The following is an 11,851-nucleotide window of genomic DNA, read 5'->3' as shown; positions in this document are numbered from 1 at the left end:
GCGTCTCCTTGGCTAATAATGGTAATTGTAATGGTATTCATCATGACGATGTTAATAGATAAGATTACGACAACAGAACTACAGTTGTGTCAACACCTATGCATCGTAACAGCGCTGTTTTTGTTTACGAGACGAAAAGCCGGCGACAAGCAACCCCGACAGCGCCGTCTTTGTGCAACAGCAGGTGAGACGAGACACAGCTTCTGCGGCGAAACAGGACGTGGTTTTCGCACCAGAACCCTCGAGGACTTCCTTCACCACAGAACTTCCAAGGCAATGGTGGTGAACGTCGATCAAGCTGAACACCCACCGGACTGACTGAAAACGAGTCAAAGTGACCGATGAAGTTATCATACAAGAAAATAAAAATAATGGAAGCTTCATACAGTAGATCGCGACCGAGGAATCCATGATCAGCGCGCCAGGCAGTTTCAAACCAACCATCCAAGGTCGTGGTAACGGCTATCATGCGGGTAACGAGCGGAAGGTCACGGTTGTTAGGCGGTTAGGCATATATATGATTTGTTACATTGCTGATTAATATTATATGATTTATGACATTGGTAATCGTGATGGCGGTCAGATCGAAACGCGCCGTGAAGTTATCTGATTATGTTTATCTACACCAGCTGTGTAATCGGTGAAGGCGAGAGGAATTCCTTACCAAACCTCAGCTCATGAAACGCAATCGCCATGCGCCCTTTTACCCTACGCCCGTGCTCCCTAGTAACATCAGTTCTAATCCTCGTAGTAAAGCTAAGAAACTAGACAGACATAATACCCACACGTACGCACAGGCACCCCAAACATTACTAGAATTAGAATATATAGGAAGACAATGTTGACATGACACAGACATTTTCAGTATTTCTGTTTTCCTTTACAGTTGCCGACTATTTCCTCTGAATCAAAACATGTCCTCTAAATAATATAAATGATATAAACATCTTTAAGTAATGTCCTCTACATAATATAACATTTGGATTCATAAAAAATCTGCCTGTCTGTGGGTGTTACACATTGACTCCTATCTTGCCCGTGATAGGATAAGGAATATTCTATGCCTGATGGATCATGGCATCATAGTCAGGTCGGTCAGAAGCTCAGGCTAATCGACTTAATCCACAATCCAAATCATGTTGGCATTGTCTCATGCCGGTGCTGGAAGACGGAATGCCGAGGACTTACCTGGAGAAATTTCGAAGAAGAATTGATATTAGATTCCCTTTTTAAGAAATTTCGAAAAGATATGAAATTAAATATCTTTTACAAGAAATTTCGAAAAGATTAGCCATTAAATTCCCTTTTTTAAAGAAATTTCGAAAATAATTGCCATTATATTCCCTTTTCAAGAAATTTCGAAATAAGCATCCATTTTTTTTTCTATTTTTTTTCCAGCGCCAAAATGCTGTCCGCGATCGTAGCAGTCCTGGTGGTTGCAATGGCGGCTCTGACGTTCTGGGACGCCGTGCCCTTGGTAACAGTGGCGGAGGGGCGGGTGTCTGGCATCACTGAGACCTCCACGAAGGGCAAGGAATTCCTCTCCTACTACGGCTTGCCCTTCGCCAAGCCTCCTGTAGGAGAACTCAGGCTCAAGGTAGTATTAACCATGAGATTAGAGCGCCTATCTCGATAAGGTTCTCGCATAATAAAACACTGTCAAAAAATGAAAGGAAAAACTCGCGACGTTTCGAACTTTCTTTAAAAAGTTCGAAACGTCGCGAGTTTTTCCTTTCATTTTGTGGCAGTGTTTTATCATATCTGTTTTGTGCACGTTACTGTGTTTGTGTTTTTTTGTGATTCTTCTCGCATAAATACGTTGCCATTGAAAAGTGTCAGCCAGTTTTAGATGATGTTACATTTTTTGAAGTGCCTATCCTAATGTAAGTGGTTTGCAAGGCTGCTGTTTTGAGGAACTCGTGTGCTAATCATATTATCTTTTCTTCACTCTACTTATTTTACAGTAAAAGGCAACGCAGACCTGACCTATTGTATAATAATGTGATTTTGTGACTTCATGTTGTTTTAAGGTTCACTTTGAAGTATATGCTCCTTATCGTTAACAGCTGCTCTCTCCCTCTTTCACCCCTCTTTCCCTCTCTCTCTCTCTTTCTCTCTCTCTCTCTCCCTCCCTCTCTCTCTCTCTCTCTCTCTCTCTCTCTCTCTCTCTCTCTCTCTCTCTCTCTCTCTCTCTGTGATATACGTATTTCTCTTTACGTTGGGAAAACTGAAGGTTGAACGCTGAGGTCTGTCAGATTTAAAATCCAAGTTTAGTTCACAGCATTGGATTTTGATTTTGGTTTTGTATATTTACTACATAATTTGTCTATTGATCGGTAAATTAGGTATTCGGTCGGCTAATGAAACAAAGATTTAAGTTATGAGGCAGTATCTCTCATTCTCTCTCTGTCTGTCTCTGTCTCTGTCTCTGTCTCTGTCTCTGTCTCTGTCTCTGTCTCTGTCTCTGTCTCTTATATATATATATATATATATGTGTGTGTATATATAGTATACACACACACACACACACACACACACACACACACACACACACATATATATATATATATATATATATATATATATATATATATATATATATGTATATATTATATATATATTATATGTATATATATGTATATATATTATATATATATATATACATATATATATACATATATATACATACATATATATATATATATATATATATATATATAAATAAGTGGGCATCATCTACTTCCAGATATTTTTCAAAGCTAAAACTCGAGTAAATATGCAGTGTCTGAGGAATCGTGAACATGCCTGTACATACAAATAATGCCTGCTACCATGACCTACATCGTATGACACATTGCATAGTTTGCAGTCTCACTCAACCCCATCGACTGCTATATCACATAATCCCAAGTCGCCACCAAAACAAACACACACACAAGAGTTTCTTGTCTCCGGAATTGAACCCAGACAGAACAGGATGCAACACCCCTTCATCCTGGCGTTGATTTTTCCGGTAACCGTTCTGCAACATCCTGCATTACCTGCCTTCCTCACCCACAGGACCCGGTGAAGGCAGAGAGATGGGACGGTGTGCGGGACGGGTCTCAGAGGCCCTCCTCTTGCCTCCACGTTCCGTTGCCTTACTCTGTCATGGGGGTCATGAGGACTCCAGAGGAACTGCTGGGGGAGGAGGACTGCCTCTATCTGAATGTCTTCTCGCCGAAAGTAAGTCCGAATTCCTAGGACGTGTCTGCCATGTCATTAGGAGATTTAAATGATATAATTGTTTCCCTTGTTATTTAAGAATCATTAAGGTTTTTTCTTAGAGTTTAATGTTTTTTTTCCCTGGCAGGAAAAAAAGCCTAGTGAGAAACTGCCGGTGATGGTGTGGATTCACGGAGGATCTTTCCTTGCTGGAAGCAGTCATGAGTACCTGCCTCATGTCCTCATGAACCACGACATTGTTTTAGTGGTTCTGCAGTATAGGCTTGGTATCCTGGGTAAGGGGAGATTCATACTGAGACTGTATTTCGGATTGTTTTTGGATAATGAACCTGATTCTTTTTTTATAATGATTTTTACATATTGAAGTTCTCTATCTTTACACTAAGAATACTCGGCACTTGATAATTTCCTCTGCAGGATTCCTGTCTACGGAGGATGAGGTGATTCCAGGCAACTTCGGGCTGAAGGACCAGACCCTCGCCCTCCACTGGGTGCAGGACAACATCCACCACTTCGGGGGAGACGCCGCCAGGGTCACCATCTTTGGGGAGAGTGCGGGGGGCGCCTCCGTTCACTTTCATCTCCTGTCGCCCAAATCAAAAGGTGAGGCAGTCGTCTTTATATCATATTCATTCTATCATCATATTCATACAGGAAATCGCGGTATTCAATTCCTTCAATCTCTTGATCGGAGCCACCTTGCCATCGCAGAGGAGAGAGAGAGTCCTGAGGTCCCAATCAGCTGGTGATCTGGGAGACCGGAGTCCAGGAGGGGGGGGGGGGTAGAGTGATGTTGCACACGACTTACTCCCTGCATCTATCAACACAACCTTTCAGTTCTATTTTCCGATTCAACAGGTGGCCTGATCTGCGCGTAATCAAGTCAGTCAACTCAACTGGTCATGCAATACTAGGGCCACACACGCACTACACAGTCCACATGACACAAGTCCTCAACTGCCATTAGTACTAGTTGGTGACTGCATACACTTCCTGACCTCCCACTGGCAGATGGGTATCATTCGAGCCACAGTATAAAGTTACCAGTGGTTACCAATGGGTTTCGATAACGGAACCTTTCCAGAATCCAGGCTGGTAAGAATAAGAATCAGAGCAAGTCCAAAATTCCTACAGGAGTCAGAATAATTCTTATTTTGTGGAGATCTTGATTGGCTGATTGGAGAGAATCTCTGACAGGGAGTATCTTGTGAGAACTTCCGTGATGGTGTACCAAGAACCGTCGTAACTTTAATCTAATACTTAATAATTCAATAATTAATTTATTTAATGCTCTGCAAAATTGTTGGAGTTGGTAGGCGTGATATAGGCTTCACTCCTTGAGAGTGTCAGTCAAGGTACAGTCGCCTTCTCACTGTCTGTTAAGTGAAAATCTGTATCTTTTCGTTTTTTTTTTCTTATTTTACCCAGTGGTTTCCCATGTTGGCAAAGAAATTAAAAAACAAAAAAACAAAATAAATCCATGGCAAGTTTCTAATCCTTTCATGATATATTATAGGCTGATTTTCGTTTTGTTTTATCTGCTTTTTATATTCTATGAAGAGTGAAAAAATATGTAAACTGTATGTAACAGTACAATAGTATTAGTTTTAGTTATTGTTGTTATTTATAGTATTTCTCTTGCTATTCTCTTTAGTAGAAGTATTTATTTTCACCATCACTCTTCTTAAAAGTAGTGGTAGTAATAGTAATATTAGCACCGCCCTCACTACCAATTTAACTACAACTACCCATGATAGTGTTGTTAGTATTATTCACTGTCACAACTCCTATCATAACCACCACTATTACAAAGCATCTAAAGTTATAAATAGCACAGCGGGACGGTAGTTTGGCTCATGGGAACCCGCCGTCCAGTGATGATACAGAACTGAGTGAAGTGACCGCCCAGAGTGGAAAGAAACTTAGGGCCATGATAATACCTCTCGTGTATTTTCTCGGTACATCTTAAGCACGTTGTTTATAACTTCAAGTGTTGGTGTAAGGGAGGTATTTCAATGTTTAACTGAATACCACAAAGTAGGACTGGCAGTTATTATACACTAGTTATTATACGCTACGATACACACTACATACACTAGTTATTATACGCTACGATACACACTACATACAGAGTACAATAGAGGAATTTATATTCCCGTTAGGTCTTTTCCGTCGTGCCATCATGCAGTCAGGGTCGGCCATGGCGCCGTGGGCTCACCGGGAGCAACACAGGCTCGTGGCAGAGGAAGTGAGCCGAGCCGTCGGCTGTCCCGAAGGCCTCGGCAGCAGCCAGGACATTCTCGCTTGTCTCCAGAAGGCGGAAGGTCGGAGTCTGGCCGCGAGATTCCAGGATTTCATGGTGAGCTAGCAACGCTTTGCAGAAAAGGTAAATCCTTAACTCGCATTGCAAGGAAAAATAGCCTCGATAAGTGAAATGGCGGTATGTAAACTTATCAATATTTATTTCTTCTATCTTTTCGCGTTGCTCCAGAACTGGTTCCTCTTGCCTCTGGTGACCGTGCCTCGTGTCGACGGGGACTTTCTGCCGGATCATCCCGCGCGTCTGATGCGCGACGGAGACTTCAACCACGTGGACCTCATGGCGGGCATCACCAGAGAGGATGGAGCTTTTATCACCAACCGTTAGTGGTGTCTTAGTTTTTTTTTTATCTATAATGACGGATAAAAAGAGAAAGAGATAAGTCAGAGATAAGATAGGTGCAAACGATAGCGAATGCTCGATCGATTCAAGGAATGTCAACAAACAAGGTTATCAGGAAATCATAGGAAGGTGAGAACAATTTTAGATGATCATTTCTAAATCACCCAAGGCAACCATAAATACTCTCTCCCACAGCAATGCTCGTTCGAAAGGACCTCTTCCCTGCTTTACGAAACAACTTTTCCACCATCGGCCCTCTTAGCCTGATGGTCGGACCTGAAGTCCAAGACACCGTCGCTTACAGCACTAAGGTCTTCCAGCACTACCTTGGCAGTTTGAATATCGACCGTGACCACATAGAGGAAATCACTAAGGTATCCATTGTATATTCTATTAAGTTTCCCACTTACATTGTTTATAAAGATCCATGCAAAACAAAGGATACACATCTATAAAGACTGTATTATACATGTTCTGTCTGTCAGTCCCTTATTTCCAGTAGCATACGATATATATCACTGAACGTATAGGCTATAGCACTTATTATTCTAACCTCGAGCTTTTGTACCACATTGTCCCAAACCTCTCTTTCCTCAGCTGAGCACAGACTACTCGTTCGCCATCCCGCACGACCTGACGACCCTCTACCACTCCCGCGTCCCCGGTCTGGCGACCTTCCGCTACGAACTCGTCCACCGATCTCAGCTGTCCATGGGAGATTTCTTCAACGCAGACAAAGGGCGGCACTGTGAGTTTTTATTTCTCTCTTTAAGGGAACAGTTTTATCTGGAATGGTATATCTGATATCGATATTTCTACTGTGATAAGATTATGATAACGCATCGTCATAATGATCATTGTTTAAAAAAAGGGGAAGCGAAGAATGGAAGGAGTAAAGATGAAAATAATTCAGATTGTACCCTATTGTCTGCAAACCTTGACTACATCACATTCACACTGACACTCAACCCTCTCTGAAAGCTTACTTATGAGACACAGATACAAGCATTTACACTTTGCAAACTTTGTTGAAAATTGCACCGAGATCAATAATCCGTCCGAGTGGTTGATTGGTCGTAATGAATCCCGATCCGAGCATTGCAATGCCGTAGATTCCAGCAATGCTCTGTTAATCTGCTCACGATTGAAATATCTGAAGGCGAACGATCTAAGAAGCTCACGATATCCTACCTTGGCTCCCCCAGGGGTTCCTCATGGCGACGACCTGTACTACCTGTTCGCGGGCGGGCCGCTCCTCGTCCGCAGACACCTGGCCGACCGCCCGACGGACCTGCAGAAGGAAGAGGACCTCCGCCTCAGGGACGTCATCACCGCCACGTGGACAAACTTCGCCGCCATGGGGTAACTCTTGCAATTGCATGCATGCGGTCGTTCAGAAAAGTATCTTGCACACGGGAACGCTGTAACCCACACTGTGTACATACATACATACATACATATATATATATACATATATATGTATATATATGTATATATATGTATATATATATTGCTGGCCAGGCTTGCCGGCAAGCCTGGTTGTCTGAAACCATGAAATTTGATTAATAATGATAATAATAGCATAATGACATATGATAATGATAATGATTATCATGATAATGATCATAATTATAAAGGTAATCAATTTGCCAAACAAATTAACGTTAACATGAACTTAAAAGGATGGATTTTAGATATATGACAGCCGGTAAAGGATTGTATATACTGACTTGCAGTGTGATATTCTAGAGAGTATTTGCGGTGGGGGTGGGGGGGGGGGATCAGTGAGCTACTTTGATAAGTTTTGCCAGTAATATAGTATTATGTTTGCCAATCAAGCTAAATCTGGAAAAGGTTTAATGTGTTTCTACACATTCTTACATACTTACATATTTAATGTGTGTGTGCTTCTTTTCCTCGTAAAAGCAAAATCAAAAATACATTTTTTTTACTAGACCGTTTAAAACAGATGCGATTTTTTCCCTTGTCATCAAAATTGAACTTCCCTGCTTTTGCCTTTCAATCCCATAGGCACATTGTTTCTATAATCACCACAAAAGGCAATCATTCCCCTTGAAAATAAGACAAAATTCAGTCTCGTACACAAGTTTGTTGCAAAGGTATATACAAACGAAAATTAAAATGCGAAAATCAGTTCTAACGATCGTATTTTCAACATTCCGGAAGAATCCCTAAATTAAAGTCGGAAATGATAACCATTCAGAAGTAACCCGAAATATTTGGTATTTTTAAAATCCCTTTCGCTTTCCCATACCAATGAGCAACCCAAGCACAGAATTCGTATTATGATATCTTTCAGGGTTATATATCTCTCAAATTTGGTTTGTTTGTTAGTATCTCTCGCTAGTCACTTAAACGGAACAATATATGAGCACATATGAGAAAGATCTTAAGAAATAAAGCGTAAATGAATCAGTTTTAACAAAATACTTCATACAACATTACTGCCCGTTTTCACGCTGTGGCTTTTACAATAGAAAACGGGATATATTGGGATAACTATTTAATTTATGATCGTTATAGGTTACACACACGTATAAAGGTGATATGTATCTTTTACACCAAGAAACTGCAGAAAACCCAGAGGATAGTAAAATTGTTTGCTTACTTAAGATAATTAAGTAGAGCCATGCTTTGTAACTCGAACCGGTCATCCTTAAGCAAATCCAGATTGCAGGACACTTGTATTGCTAGACTAATAATAAAAAAAGGCGGTTCCATTATGGTTTTTGGTACTTCCGTATGGCATTCTCATACTTATGGTAGTTTGAGTCCACCCGAAACATGTCAAGAGGGCAATCTACCTATCTGAATTACTCTTTTTTTCCTTGACGAAAACAGAAGGAAGGAAATGTGATGAATGCCCAACTCAATAGATGGCGCTATTGACCAGGCTTTTTAAATTAAATATTTTTAATGACAAGTTTCCTTATAGGTTGCCTTAATAATTTTTTTTCAGTAGTTTAACTTCTCTATATTTAGGCGTCTGTCTTTCAAATGTTACTATAGATTAAAGTTGTCAGATTCTGCAACACAAGAAGTTCGACAGGACTATAAATGGACGGGAAGATTGCGGGAAATAACGTTCAAGAACCTCAGATTTCACCCATTTTATTTTTTCTTTCTTTCTTTCTTTCTTTCTTTTTTTTTAACAAAGAAAGAGTTTCGTATTCAATTTAATAATACAGCCGTAACTCCTTAACAAGGCTCGGGTCAGGAGGACAATATGGTCACGAATATAGTTTTAAGTATGTTAATGAAGATAATGCTTAAAAAAAAAAGATTGTTGTAATAATTAGATAAAAGGATTTGCTCCCCACTTCCCTGACTTAAATAACCAGCAATATTATGAAACATTTAATATCTTATTTACCTCATTCTGTAATTTGGTCTTTTGTTTTTACTGTAATATTCCTATATATTATACAACATGAAATCAAGAACAATGCCCTCTCGTCTTCTATAATTGTGTTATTATCTTATATATTTCATATATTTCACTCGATAATAAATCTAAAACCACATCATTCCACATTATCAACGCGAATCATTTTGAAACAACGGACGATGAAATATAGAAATATAATAATTTCTATATTTCGTCGTCCGTTGTTTCAAAATGACTCGCGTTTTGCGTAAGAATTTTTTTTCGCGGTAGTTAATGCATATATTTAAAATAAATACGCATTAAGAAATGTAATTGAAAGTATTTTTCTAATTCATAGTGTGTAGTGCCAAGAACTGTCATATTCAGGTATATTTTATATCTAATTGCACCTGGTAAAGATAATTATCATGGATAGATTAGTTACTGTCGAGAAGTAATTAATGCGAAGTGATCTATTGTCTCATAAAGCAATCATTTCTGGTGATTTTTAAAAATAAATCTTTGTCTAGTGAGCTTATTTGTTCATATTTACATTTTCTTTCTTCATAATTTTTTTTTCATTACTATTTTTACTATTTTAACTAACTTTTTTCATAACTACTTTTTTCCTCACAAACTTTTTTCTTCATATATATCTCTATATCTATCTTTATATATTCATTTATCTATATCTATGCTTCAAGTGGGAGGCGGCGACCGAGGACGACCTCCGCTACCTCGCCCTCGAGCCCTCGCCCGCCATGGAGGCCGACCGGCGACAGGAGGTGAACGGCTTCCTGTTCTTCATTTGATAGACATCTCAGGATTCAAAGTTATCCTTTGAAATACAGGCATATATATATATATATATATATATATATATATATATATATACATACATATATATATACATACCTATATATATGTGTATGCATATATATATATATATATATATACCTATATATATATGTGTGTGTATATATATATGCATATATATATGTATATATATATATATAATTATATATATATGTGTGTGTGTGAGTGCGCGCGTGCGCGCGCGGCCGCGTGTGTGTGTGTGTGTGTGCATACACATATATATATATATATATATATATATATATATATATATATATATATATATAAATATATATATATATATATATATATACATATATATATATATATATATATATATATATATGTATAAATAAATATATATGTATATATATGTATATGAATATATATGTATATATATAAATCTATCTATCTATCTATTTATAAAAATGTAAATCGACATATGAATGAGTATATATATGTATATATACATACATACATACATACATATATATATATATATATACATACATACATATATATATATATATATATATATATATATATATATATATATATATATATACATATAACTGTTATGTGTTTGTGTGTATGTGTATGGGCATCTGCATAATATATATATATATATATATATATATATATATATATATATATATATATATATATATACATACATACACATACACATTCTGAACCATTATTCTTCTGCAATATTTACTATCAATCTAAACACACGTCCTAAACACGTCTCTCCCACCAGGTGCGGGATTTCTTCGCTTCTCTGCCGACGAAAGTGAACGAGATTCTCCGTCCTGAACGAATCGTCCCATTAACCCCTTGAGGCGGGAATTAATTGCTTGCTTTGGCACCAGGACGGGCGCTAATGCCACCTGCGCGGCGCTCTAGATACGATTTATCGGCACCTTTCGTATTATCTTTCATTTACTCGTTTTAACACTTGAGTATATTATGTGTTTGTCAGTTTTTGTGTTTAGTGTATCATGAGGCTTATATGTGTCTTATGCAGGTTCATTGTGTTTTTTAAACTCACTGTGATAGAAGCATCACAGTTTTATAGGACAACAAAGATATATAATATTACGGTACCATAGTATAATTATTTATAGTATAATCATCCTCATAATCATATAATAATGATTATTACCATCATCAGTCAATAGAATCATTCCTCTTAGTGTAATAAAGAAACACAGCCCTCCACGAACACACCAGGAAGAGTATTTTCACCGTCAAGAGGGCATGGGCGTCCAAGAGCAAAGACCGGGAAAGAAGAGGAAAAACGGGGTTAAGGTGTTGGGACTTATAATGGGGAGGGGGGGGGGGTAGGAATTAATACCTGAATAGAGAGTTTTATCTTTTCTGTATGTTGTGAATTTATCAATCTTTTATTCATCGTTTGATTGGGCGTTTCCAGTTTCAAAGGGAACAGGGAATTCGACTTTGTTTTTGTGTATGTCTGTTTCAGTAAAGGAAGTGTTTGAATTATTATGATGGTATAATATGTGTGGGGAGAAATCGCTATTCTATATAGAACACTGCACATTAAACATTAAACAAATGGCCCCTTAATAAAAAAAAGGTAAAAAAACGAAAGAGTTTCCCTCATTCTGAAACTGAATACCAAGAACTAATAGTTATATTATATTAGTATAATATGTATTCCACCGGAAGCAGTTCCATCTGGTAATTGTATTTTGTAT

General features: G+C 38.2%; 1 protein-coding gene across 1 annotated transcript; it reads left to right on the top strand.

Moving 5' to 3' along the window:
• The first annotated feature begins 185 nt into the window (after positions 1-185).
• LOC122253072 (cocaine esterase-like) lies at positions 186-11,451 on the top strand. Its single transcript, XM_086550582.1, has 13 exons — positions 186-449; positions 1,399-1,597; positions 3,061-3,225; positions 3,353-3,500; positions 3,643-3,828; positions 5,388-5,584; positions 5,717-5,867; positions 6,083-6,261; positions 6,485-6,635; positions 7,093-7,249; positions 8,170-8,183; positions 9,960-10,060; positions 10,891-11,451. Exons 2-13 carry the CDS (start codon positions 1,406-1,408, stop codon positions 10,969-10,971), a joined length of 1,722 nt encoding a protein of 573 aa, XP_086406708.1. The 5' UTR covers positions 186-449; positions 1,399-1,405; the 3' UTR covers positions 10,972-11,451.
• Positions 11,452-11,851: the final 400 nt, after the last annotated feature.

Source organism: Penaeus japonicus, unplaced genomic scaffold, assembly GCF_977035675.1.
Source record: "Penaeus japonicus unplaced genomic scaffold, GWHDUDI00000001_assembly GWHDUDI00000024, whole genome shotgun sequence".
NCBI lineage: Eukaryota > Metazoa > Arthropoda > Malacostraca > Decapoda > Penaeidae > Penaeus > Penaeus japonicus.
This window is presented reverse-complemented; position numbering and strand designations above follow the sequence as displayed.

Bases quoted from the DNA above. Each gene is read 5' to 3' on its own strand.
- LOC122253072 (XM_086550582.1), top strand. From the start codon at position 1,406: ATGCTGTCCGCGATCGTAGCAGTCCTGGTGGTTGCAATGGCGGCTCTG. The intron at 5,585-5,716 runs GTGAGCTAGCAA...GCGTTGCTCCAG, and splicing joins CGAGATTCCAGGATTTCATG to AACTGGTTCCTCTTGCCTCT. The intron at 5,868-6,082 runs GTTAGTGGTGTC...TCTCTCCCACAG, and splicing joins TGGAGCTTTTATCACCAACC to CAATGCTCGTTCGAAAGGAC.